The sequence below is a fragment of the Ursus arctos genome, unplaced genomic scaffold (assembly GCF_023065955.2).
Source record: "Ursus arctos isolate Adak ecotype North America unplaced genomic scaffold, UrsArc2.0 scaffold_3, whole genome shotgun sequence".
In the NCBI taxonomy this organism is placed as follows: domain Eukaryota; kingdom Metazoa; phylum Chordata; class Mammalia; order Carnivora; family Ursidae; genus Ursus; species Ursus arctos.
In genome coordinates, this window is record NW_026622985.1 from 6,207,855 (window position 1) to 6,219,440 (window position 11,586).

Genomic DNA, 11,586 nt, shown 5'->3' on the forward strand with positions numbered 1-11,586 from the left:
GCTCGTGCCTCAGGCTGCCTGCGTCCCTTGCTCCACACAGGGCCGCGGAAAGGCAGTGGCCTTGTCAGATTTCTTTCTGTTCCAACCTACGCACCCGACATGTCTGCGTGTGTGACATGGCAAAGCCACCAGCGGACTGAGGCACAGGTGCGCAGGGCAGACTTGCCCTATGAGACAAGAGACTGCTGGCATCCTGCCCACCTGAGGACTCCCTGCACTGTGGCTGTGGGGACAGAGATGCCACCATGACAGCCTGTCCACTGGCCGAGGGCTCTGTATCCCCAGAACATAACTGTCAACTATTCAAGAGTGTGACAAGCTGTGCACAGCTATCCCTTCTGACTCCTGAACGGGAATTAACAAATTTTGTCTGCTTTAAGCCTCTACGGAGATATTGAGATACCTTTTCCAAAGTCACATGAGATTTGAAAGTAAAATATAAGTAAGAAATTGTTTTTAAAGCTGAACGAGGGAAATACATTAGTGTAGGCTGTCAACCTATGGGAAGAGCAAAGGGACCATATGGAAGGATGGGTCCATCTGGTAGATTTTGATAGAGACAATACTATTTACTTCTGAGCTACCTAGGGGACCACAGGTACCGAGAGCCAAGCAAGAGGGGAATATAACCTTGAAGTGACCTGAATGTGATCACTGGAAGGGCAGGAAAAAGCACCCACAGGTGATGGGAGCTTGGTGGTGCCTTGACCAACAGCCCTGGAAAGTAGGAGGGACCTTTGGAACTGCTCACTTATGGCATGATTCAGCCTAAAGCTGAGCTAGCTGGGACCCCCATAATAAATTTTTTCAAGAACATTTAGTTATATATAATGGCATTCCTGTTTGTTCAAGGATAAAGTTCCCAACTCAAAATTCAGCCTGGAGACCATCCCTTCCTTAGGTAGTCTACAGTCGGGGTGTTCCACGTCAGCACTCCTGACTTTGGTTGTCAGGGGATACTCTGCATCCCGCAGGACTTTGGCAGCATGTCTGGCCTCTACTCGCTGGGCCTCAGTGGCCTCCCAACCGCGCCCAGTTAGGACAACCAAAAATGTCCCCATACATTGTAAATGTCCCCTCAACATGACCCCCAGTTGAGAACCACTGGTCTACACTTCAGTGAGCAATAAGTTTTCTTCCATTCCTTCTTGACTGTGGCTTAGCTTCCAGGGTCCTGTTCCTCCTTCCTGAATTTCATCCTTTGCACTGCATTTTGAAGTTCTTTCAGTAACAGTCTGTTTGATGGCATGCTCTATTTTTGTTTAAAAGTATCTTCGATCGGGACGCCTGGGTGGCTCATTTGGTTAAGCATCCGACTCCTGATTTTGGCTCAGGTCGTGATCTCGAGGTTGTGAGTCTACTTGGGATTCTCTCTCTCTCCCTCTGTCCCTTCCCCACTCATACTCTCTAAATAAATAACTAAATGCAATCTTAAAAAAATAAAAATATCTTCATTCAGGCTCCTTCCTGAAGGATAGTTTTGCTGGATACATAAATTGAATTAACTCTTCTTTTCTCTTTGCTCTTTAAAGATGTTCCTCTTCTGTTTGGGGTCTTCTACTGTTGACAAGAAGTCAGCCGTGCCCATATTTACTGTTGTTTTGCAGGTCAAGTCTTTTCTTTCTGGCTGCTCTGAAAATCTTTTGTCTTGGCTGTTCTGCCATCTCACTAGGATATGGCTAGGGGGCAGGATGTCCTTTTGTTTATCTTTCTTTAGATTCGTGGGGATTCCCGAATCCACAAATAGCAGTCTTTCAAGTAGAATGTCTGGGACACTATCCCCTCATTTCTCTCCCTATTCCCTACTACCCCTTCCAGAATTCTGATCTGATCCATATTAAATCTTCTCTCCCCGTCCTCACGTATCAAAACATCTCCTCCCTATGATCCGTCTGTGCATCTGTGTTTCACCCTGGGTGACTTCTTTAAATCTGTCTGCTGGTTTGCTGAATTGTCCCATAAACTACCTGATGTGCTGTTGAACCTCCCACTGAATATTCATTCAAACTATTGGATCATTCTTTCATACAACTTCTACCTGACTCCTTGTCAAAGCTGACTAGCATTGGGAATATGCTTGTTTTGTTTACCCACACAGTTTATTTCAACATATATATTTTTGCATATTAAGTAGTCTTGTTTATATCTCAACATCTGGGTCTTATCGGACTATGCTGGTCTCAGCGGACCCTTGCTTTTGACTCCGCTCCTTGTGTGTAATTTTCATTCTGTTGTCGCATTCCTTGGAACACTATCTGTGGGGGTACTTTGCAGCCTGGGTGAAGTGTGCATTCCTCCTGGGAGCATTTGCTTCTGTCAGATACCTGTGGCCCCTTTAAACAAAAATATCCCATCTGGACTTTTTGGACCACTCAGGGAAGCATGCATATGGGCTTCATGGTCATAAGAGAGTGCATGCACTAGAGACAGCAAATACTCAGCGCAAAACTGTCAGCTCTACTCAGCCCTGAGGCCCATCTGGGGTGGTCTGTCTGCACTGTCCCCTTGCAGGACATGCTCTTCAGGGGATCACAGCCTTATGAGACACATCCTGATCTGATGCTCTCCCCTTGGGGCCCTGGGCTTGTTATGTGCCCCAGCCTGGCCACGAGTACCCAGGGCCTGGGACCCAGGCATCAGGGGACGCTCTCTGATGACCGCAAGGCTGACTGCAAGGCTGACTTTCCTCTCTTGAGTCTACCTCCAGGGATTAATTTCTCTCTCTTTTTTTTTTTTCCCATTTCAGCTGTGCTTTTAAGAAAATGTGTTTTATATGAAATCTGGAATTTCAAGAGTTTGGTAAGTGGTAGGTTTTCAGGCTATCATTCTTCCATATTGCCAGGCAAGCAGTGGTCTCACCATGTTTAAAGCAAAATCATTTCTGGAAATGCTCAGAGCCATGTGGCATCTTAATTTTCCATCCTTATGCCTTTCTACAGGCCTAGGGCTTCCGAGAGAACTCACAGGGCCATGGGCAGATGCCTGACATCATCCTTTTCTGCAGATTCGAAAGGCACTCCATGTCCTGGCCGCACCCCAGTGCCCGACAGAAATAGAATGAGAAGTGAAATCCAGCTGGCAGGATCTCAGGCTTGGAACAGAAGCAGCAAAAAAAAGGATTTCCAGCTATGTGGTCAGAACCATACCACGAAGGATGGCTATAGGGTATGTAGGCTGGGGTGGAAAACCGTAACCTCTACCCAAACTCACAACTGTTCTATTTGAGACAGACTCTTATCTCTTCCCCAGACACCTGCCCCAGGATTGCTCGGTCATTTAAAAACAAACCATCAGCCACAGAGTCTAGGTGGGCAGTTTCTCCCTGCGTACCCTGCAGAGCCCCATGATGGTCCTCGCAGCCCATCACACACTCTCGGGTCACTGCCTGTTTACTGGACACACTCCAAAGCCTTCCATTAGGTCTCCAGCATCTTGTCCAATGCTTGGCAACCATTTGTCCAAAAAAAATTTTTTTTGAATTAAAAAAAGCAAGAATAGATTTTTGTTGGGATTTATCCGAGTCGGAGATGCCATCCACCGAGGAAATACGTTTGGACAAGCCACAGAGAGCCCCCCCCCCCCCCCCGATGACGAGCCTCTTCAGGAAGTCTTCCCAGGGACCAAACAGCCTGCCGGGGGTAGTCGTCTCCGACAAGATGCACACTCAACAGGACCCCCTAGAAACCACACTGACCTAGCTGCAGGCTTTTTTTGTTTTTGTTTTATAATTTGTTCAGAGATTCATAGGTTCAGATTGTTTTCTCATATATTTCACTGACTTTCCATAAATGGAGAGATAATCAGGATACTCTCCACTCCATACCGCTGGGAAACAAGGTCTGAGAATTGCTCAGGGACTCAAGAATGCAACAGGAAGTTCATAGGTTGGAGCCTTCACCCCCACACAGACATCTTTAGATGGTAAGTACTCTGACCTCGAAGTTCTAGAAGATGCTGACACTCCACTCAAATTGAAGGGGTGGAACATGATAGCATGAGATCTGGGCTCCTAAGGTGATGTCTCTCCCCTGTGACCACAGAGGAATTCCAAAGCCATGCGGCTGTAGGACCATGGGTCAGTCATGCCAAGTGGGGATGTGGTCAGCTGAAGGGCAAATGCCCTTCGAAAGAAGCAGCCCAGCACAGCTCTGGCAGATGGCTGCCATTTGGGAATCATTCCACTTTGACAGCAAATTGGCAATCTGGGTATATAGACGAATGTCTCATTTGTTAACTATCTGTACTAGTCAAACAAACGTCTCATGTGTGGTGAACCTCCTTGGGCTGGATTTGGCTTTGGGCCACAGGCAGCCTGCTGTGGGCTTGATAAGGTCTGGGTTCTTGCCCGTGTCTGCAGATCTACTCTTCTGTCCGCTGTCCACTGGAATACTTCCCCTTGTCCTCAAGGAGCTCCTGGAATTCAATGCTCTGTTCTCATTCCAACTCAAGATGTCATACTATGAAGGGCACGGATATTTACTTTGTCCTAGATGGCCTGAGTCAAATGTAGCATGAATCCACATAAATAAACACTTGGCCAAGTTAATCCAGTATTTATTGGACACAAATGTAGGGCAGGTGCTCTGAACCTATAGGAGCTTTCCCTTCTTCCAGTACCCAGAGTTCTCTCGGTCACACACAAGATACCATATATCACCGTTTGGTCATGGACGTAAGATGGTGCCCTTGGAAGCACACAATTATCAGTGTGCCACAGTCCAGGACGCAGATCCTGCTTCCAGCATTACCAAGCCCATGATTTTGATCAAGTTACTTAACTGTGTTGAATCTTAACGATCAACATCTGACCACATCTGAAAGTTCCCGAGAAAGCACATGGACTTCCCCCTTTCACAAAACTCTGTTTAGGGGTGCCTGGTGGCTCTGTGGTTAAGCATCAGCCTCTGGCTCAGGTCAAGACCTCAGGGTCCTGGGATCAAGCGCCACATCAGACTCCCTGCTCAGTGGGGAGTCTGTTTCTCTCTCTGCCTGTGCCCCTCCCCCGCTCAAGTGTGCAGGTGTTCTGTCTCTCTCTCAAATAAATAAATAAAAATCTTTTTAAAAAGCAATTAAGGTAAACAAAAAACTGTTACTGTTTAAATGGCTTTAGACAGAGAGGCAGAAGCTGAGAAGTCCAGAATTTAGAAAATCTGACTCGAAACCAAAACAAACTCAGAAGTAGCAGCAGCACAAGCATCAGGCTAACTTCAGAACAGGAGCTCTAGGGGCGCCTTCGGCTCAGGGCGTGATCTCAGGGTCCTGGGATGGAGCCCCTCATCAGGCTCCCTGCTCGGCGGGAAGCCTGCGTCTCCCTCTCCCACTCCCCTTGCTTATGTTCCCTCTCTCACTGGCTGTCTCTCTCTGTCCAATAAATAAATAAAATCTTAAAAAAAAAAGAGGGTTTTTTGGTGAGATTTTATTTATTTATTGGACAGAGAGAGAGCCAGCGAGAGAGGGAACACAAGTAGGGGGAGTGGGAGAGGAAGAAGCAGGCTTCCAGCACAGGAGCCTGACGCGGGGCTGGATCCCAGAACTCAGGGATCACGCCCTGAGCCCAAGGCAGACGCTTAACGACTAAGCCACCCAGGTGCCTCTCAAAAAAAAAAAAAAAAAAAAAAAAAATCTTTAAAAAAACAAAAAGAACAGTAGCTTTACACAGCTTGACTCAGTTTTCTTCACAAAGGTAAATAATAACAGTATTGCTTTCTGTTAAGTGACATCAGCCAAAAGAACATAAACACCGTGGAAGTGAAAAACGTGGCAAATGTGTCTTTCTCTCTGCTAGCACCTTTTCATAACTGCAACAGAGATCTACTTAGATGAAGCTTTTGATTCCGAATTTCATGGAAGAATGTTTTTTCATTACTGAACTTCTGGAAATGAGATTCTGCAGCAGGGCTAATCTCAGGTCAGACACTGACGCCTTGGGAGAGCCTGGGTTCACCCAGTGGCCCCATGTCCCTGCACTAGTGGGTCTCCATCCAGCTGCCTCCTGTTCCACAGGCCTCATGCTTTGAAAAAATCAAGAAAGCAGTGCTTATTAATAATTCAGTTTCCTTTTTTCTTCAAAGACCAACACAATTGCCAATCAGAGCCCCTGATCACTACGGGAGCCGTGTGGACAGACTGAACTGGTGTCGCACCAGCCAAAATGGTCGTATAAATGGAGTGGGTTCTATGAAACGCGGAAACAAACTTGCAGACCCCGCTTCTAACTTTACGGTCCCCAAGGGGATCCAGAGACCCCCACGAGGGGAACGACTTCTTTTGCTGCTCAAAATGTAAATTCCAAATTTGGGTTGCTGCTGGCCCACCTGGTAGCCATCGGGAGCGAATTTGAAACTGCTGCACAGAGCCCCTAAGAGCCGCCCACTGGTTGTATGTGATGCATGGGTCCATCGACATACGTAGTACAGTAGCTCCTAACGCAGCCTTCAGAATGGAAGACACACAGAAGCTGCCTGACTCAGCTTCACGGGCTCCGAGTTATCACCAATCACTTTGGGCAGTCTTTCTTTCTTCAGTCACACTTGCTGGTGAAGCCTCCCCCACCCCCACCCCACATTCCTTGTATCTCCTTAGGCTCATGCATGTGAGGTCAACTCTGGCCTCTGACACTTGTAAGAGCTACGTTACAGCCTGGATCGTGTCCTCCGTCCCAAATTTACATGTTCGAGTGCTAACCCCCGGTACCTTCCAATGTGACTGTATTCTGAGACAGGGTCTTAACCGAGAAAATTAAGTTAAAATGAGGTCGTACAGGTGGGCCCCAATCTGATATGAGGAGGACACATGTGTCCTTATAAGCAGATTAGACACAGACATGCAGAGGAAGGACCTAGTGAGGACATAGGGAGAAGGCAGCCATCTGCACACCCAGGAGAGGGGCCTCAGAAGGAACCAGCCCTGCCTACCCCTTGATCTCGGACTTGCAGCCTAGAGGCCTGTGACTCAATAAATCTGTATTGTTTAAGCCGCCTGGTCTGTGGTTCTCTGTTATGGCAACCCTAGTGGATGAACAGACCCTAGGAAGCAGACAGCACATGAAAATACCAGTCAGGTATAAAAAGTATAAACCAACAGACAGGTTTCCTTATCCAAAGTTGCTGGTCCAAGGTGATGAACAGGATACTTGGTATAATTTGAGAGGCAGTGGAGAAAATTGCACTAGTAACTATGGTTTTATTTGCATATACAAATTAAGTTGCAAATATCCCCAGAAAATGCAGATACGACTTTAATTATTACTAGCAGCCTCGTGGGATTCCGTGGAAGCACTGAGTGAGGTCTTCTGCTGACATCTGGCTGAGATCAACCAGGCTGTGAGGAAAGGGGACTGTGAGGAAATGGGGTAGGGGGCTCGGAGAGAAAGGAAAAGATGGAATTGACTGTGAAAACTGGGCAGGGAGCCACGTGTCCAAGAAAGAGAAGCACCGGATGACGGGGAGAGGCTGAACCCTCCCTGGGACCAAACGCACTTCACAGGCACGGGGCGAGAAGTACAGTTCCAACCGCTCCTCAGATGCCCGCAGTGAGCAGCCAGCCTCTAGTGGGAGCTTCGCCTCTCTCGGGAGGCAGAGAGCAGATGGTTTAGGTGCTTGCGTGCCTCCCAGGGAAGGAGGCCCGGAGCTGGCCTCCTTGTCACCTCCCTCCTTGCTATAGTAAACAGCACCCCAAGCAGGACCCTACTATACCCATAACCTCCATGTCAACTACATCTTCTTCAGAGAAGAGCGAAGAGCTTCAGACAGCAAATGTTTTCCTTTTCCACTCTCCAGGTGCTGTGCTATGCAAACCACAGACTCCAGTGGCTCTCTCTCCGAAGCCCAGAATACCCCGAGCAGGCATGTGAACAGTGGTTGTGCCCTGGCGCTCAGCACCACAATTCTGCAGGCCTGCAACCCACAGACCCCCCGGGCTCCCTGCCGACCCTAACGCCTTTCTAGGTCATCCTTCTGACACCCCCAACAAAGTGCTACATCCTCCCTTGTGCATGGAAGGAAACAAAACCACAGACACGAAATGACTTGCACAAAGCCACAGTGACTTTGGGAAATGCCCAGAATTTTCCTGACGGTAGGAGAAACGAAGGAGCATGATATGTACAACGTACGGGACTGAAATCACTACGAAGTTGTACATATTGCAGGAGCAAGCCTGTAATCAAACATGTGTAGCAGCTGGGCAACATTCATGCACGTGTACACCCTAGCAGCTGGTAATGATTGGATGAAAGTTAACAATGAAGTGTGGCTGGAAGAGGAAAGATGCACTTCATACTCTAAACACAGGTTCACTGCTATCTTAATTCTTCTCAAGATGATAAGCGTGCCAATCTCCCGTTTGTTGCTCTAATGTCTCCCGTCTCCAGAGTCTGAAACACAGTCTACGTACTGATCACCAATTTTTGAAAACAGGAATCAAATAACTCCCCCCCCCTTTCCCTGCACGTGAAGGCAGCTTCCCGGCAGCTAGCAGTTAGTGGTGAGTTACGAAAACAGAAGTTCGAACTCTCCCGTCTGCATCTCAGGCAGATAATGGCCACCCTGTGATGTGCTCTGGCTTTCTAGATCAAAAATGCAATAATTCCTCAGCCAACTCCACGAGACTCTTTTAAGAAAGGACTATAAAACTACATACAGTGCAAACAACAAATGTGATTAGTTAAAAACGAATGGCTTGCATTTGTTATTAACTCCTAGATTTTCTTACGAGCCTAACACTCAGGAGATTTATTTTGCTGGACCCATGCCTACAGCCCTGCCCCAGGCCAACAGGGAAGGTCCCTCCTCTGGGTTTCGCCAGGACCTCTGCCCCCGCACCGTAACATCTGGAGAGACATGGGCCCAGCTTCCCACTAGTCAGAGAGCATTTTGAGGACAGGGTTCCTACTCGCTCATGGCCTATGGTCAGGGCCTGGTCCATCTGAGTTTCTCGACAAATGCGTTTGTCTCTCCAAGGGGCCAGAGGGAACTACTGTGTTAACCAGGTGGGCCTGGAGATGCACTCCGGGCATCAGGGTGGGACAGCTGCCACAAGCCTTAGCGGGCCCCTTAGCTTGCAGATGAGGAAAAAGAACCCCAGAGGGGACAAATGCTTTGTCGCTGTCGTGTAGCTGGTTAGTGGCAAAGCCAGGACAGACACACATGTTCCCTGACTCTAAATCCCAGCATTGTTTCTATACTTCGTGCCTTATCTCCAGATCTGTCCTTCTTGGCTTTCTGGTTCTACAACCCTGGGGATTTAGTCCTGAAATTCATTTGGTGCCCTCACATCCTGAATGTGCAGATCTCAGAGGCTGGGTTCTGGGGGACTCCAGCAGGAGGCAGGATTCCTTGCCACCTGCCTTCTCTGCTCAGCTTTAGGGACTGCAGGCCCCAGGGATGCCCCCCCTCCACCCGGGAAACCTCCCATGTGCCAAGGCAAGGCCACTTCCAGGAAGGCCATAGGTTGAGCCTCCCTTGGGGGGGCGGGTCAGGAGAGAGAGCTGTGCATTTCTGCCCAGGCCACCAGTGAGAGGCCGGGGCTTTCAGAGCTCCCCAAGGGGCTGGCACTCCCATGGGCCAGCATCTCCATCCAAACCTGCGCCCCTGTGGGGCTGGGCTTTTGTTTCACATAGAGCGTAGGGGGAAAGCGGGCACTTTGGGGTAGAACAACTTGGCCTGGCACACAAGTTTGCTTCTTAACAGCTGCCTTGCCTTCCCCACGTTATTTAAAGATTCTGTGCCTCAGTTTCCTCTTCTCCATCAACTGGAGATCATAGATAATAGTCTCTCTCATGGCATGGTATGAGGTTTAACTAAGTCAATGCACGTGGGAAACGCAGCCTCAAGCCTGCCACGCAGTAGGCATTCGGGAGATGGCCAGCGCTCTTAATATTGTTACTAGTGGTCACCTAAAACAGAACAATTTTTAACCATAAACTGAGCTTCTGGTTCTTGCCCTCCACTACGTGTTGGCATCCAATGAGCAAGCATTTTCTTTCCCTTTTCATTTTTTAGAACATTTGCATGATACCCCAAGACGTAATCTAGGGAAATGGCTTATTTATATGACTAGTCTTCCTTAATTAGCTATTAGCTGAAGGATATATCCCAAATGGCACGGCAAATTACCCTGTATTTGAAAACAAGTTGAGCATTTCAGCGGCAACATTTTTAAATTAGAAGCAGTGGGTTAACATTAACGGTACAGCCAATAAGTGTTCGGGCCGTCCCTTCCGTGCCCGGGGCCTCACCCTCTCCGTACCCTTTTAACGCGAAGACCGAAGGAATGAATGTGGATCGGCCACATTGCTTTAGAGATTACCTCTGCACCGAAAGGGAGTTCATGCTGAGGGGACGCGAGCACAGCGCTGCCCGCCTCTGAGAACGCGCCTCTTCTTCAAAGTGGGGGCGCATAGTGCACAGAGAGGTTTCACCCCGCGGTGGGAGGTGCAAAGTGGCCCGGCGGGCGCTCGCCTCTTACCACGAACTCCTCCAGAGTCTGGTAGGTCTTGCCCCGGAATTCGCAGTAGTTCTTCCTCTCCTTGCACTGCGGGCAGCACTGGCTCGTGTCGACGTGGATGCAGCGCGGGTGCAGCCTCGGGCACTCGGGCTGCGCGCACAGCGGCCCCTCCTCGGTGCACAGGCACGGGCAGGCCGAGGGGCCCGGCGCGAACTTCTCCCCGATGGCATACACGAAGCCGCTCTCGTCCACGCAGCCCTTGCCGCGGTAGTCCGGGTACGCGTACTCCTCGGGCGGCTCGGGCGTGGGCGCGAGGTCCGGGCCGGTTGCGTCCTGGGCGGCGGCGGCCGGGGGCTCCCCCTGCGGGGTGTCCCCACGGGGCCGGCCCTGCAGGTCCCCGGCCTTGGCGCCCCCGCCCTGGGCGGCCCAGGCCTGCTTCTGCTTGCTCCACGCCTCTCGGCCGGCGAGCCCACGGCCGCCCTTGCTCTTCCAGTCCCGGCCGCTGCCGCCCTCGTCCCTCGCGGGGCGCCCGAGCTCGCTCACCCGCCCCGGGCCGTCCCGAGACGCGTGCTCGCGCTTCTCCTGGCCCGGCTGCTCCGGCGCCTGGGCCAGCTTCTCCAGCGGGATGCTCGGACTGCACAGAGCCACCATCAGGCAGCAGGTGACCAGGAGGGAACTGGACAGCGCGCCAACTGCCATCGCAGTGGAGCTGGGCATCCCCTACCACGTCCCGGCGGGCGGGCGGGCGGGGAGCGCGGCCGAGGGGCGAGTCGCATTCACAGCCCGGGGGCGCGCCGCCGCCAGCCGGGAGCCGCCGTCCCTGCGGAGAGAACAGCAGCACAGCTGAGCCCCGGGGCCCGCGCGCGCCCGGCCCCCACCCGGCCCCGCGCCGCCCGGCCCCGGCAGCGCTCTAGATTAACGAGCCGCACGACGCGGGCGGGGGCAGCATGCCCAGCGTCGGTGCCCAGCCGGCTTCTGAAACCTCATATATGGTGGAGACGGACGTGGAAGCGAAGTCCGGGAGAAACACCGGCCGGCTGCGTTTCTCCAGTGGCCGTGATTAGTGGTGGGGACGGCCGTGGGCGGGTGGCGGAGCCGGAGCTGCGGGAATGCAGCGAGCTGGGCCCGCGCCCCCCTGCA

The 11,586-nt window shown here is 50.9% G+C and overlaps 1 protein-coding gene across 1 annotated transcript in view; it reads right to left on the reverse strand.

Moving 5' to 3' along the window:
• The window catches only part of VWC2 (von Willebrand factor C domain containing 2), a 124,579-nt gene extending 113,416 nt beyond the window's left edge, over positions 1–11,163 (reverse strand). Inside the window, exon 1 of the mRNA XM_026501874.4 lies at positions 10,468–11,163. Coding sequence (XP_026357659.1) covers positions 10,468–11,163 — 696 coding nt within the window. The remainder of the gene's footprint in view (positions 1–10,467) is intronic.
• Positions 11,164–11,586: the final 423 nt, after the last annotated feature.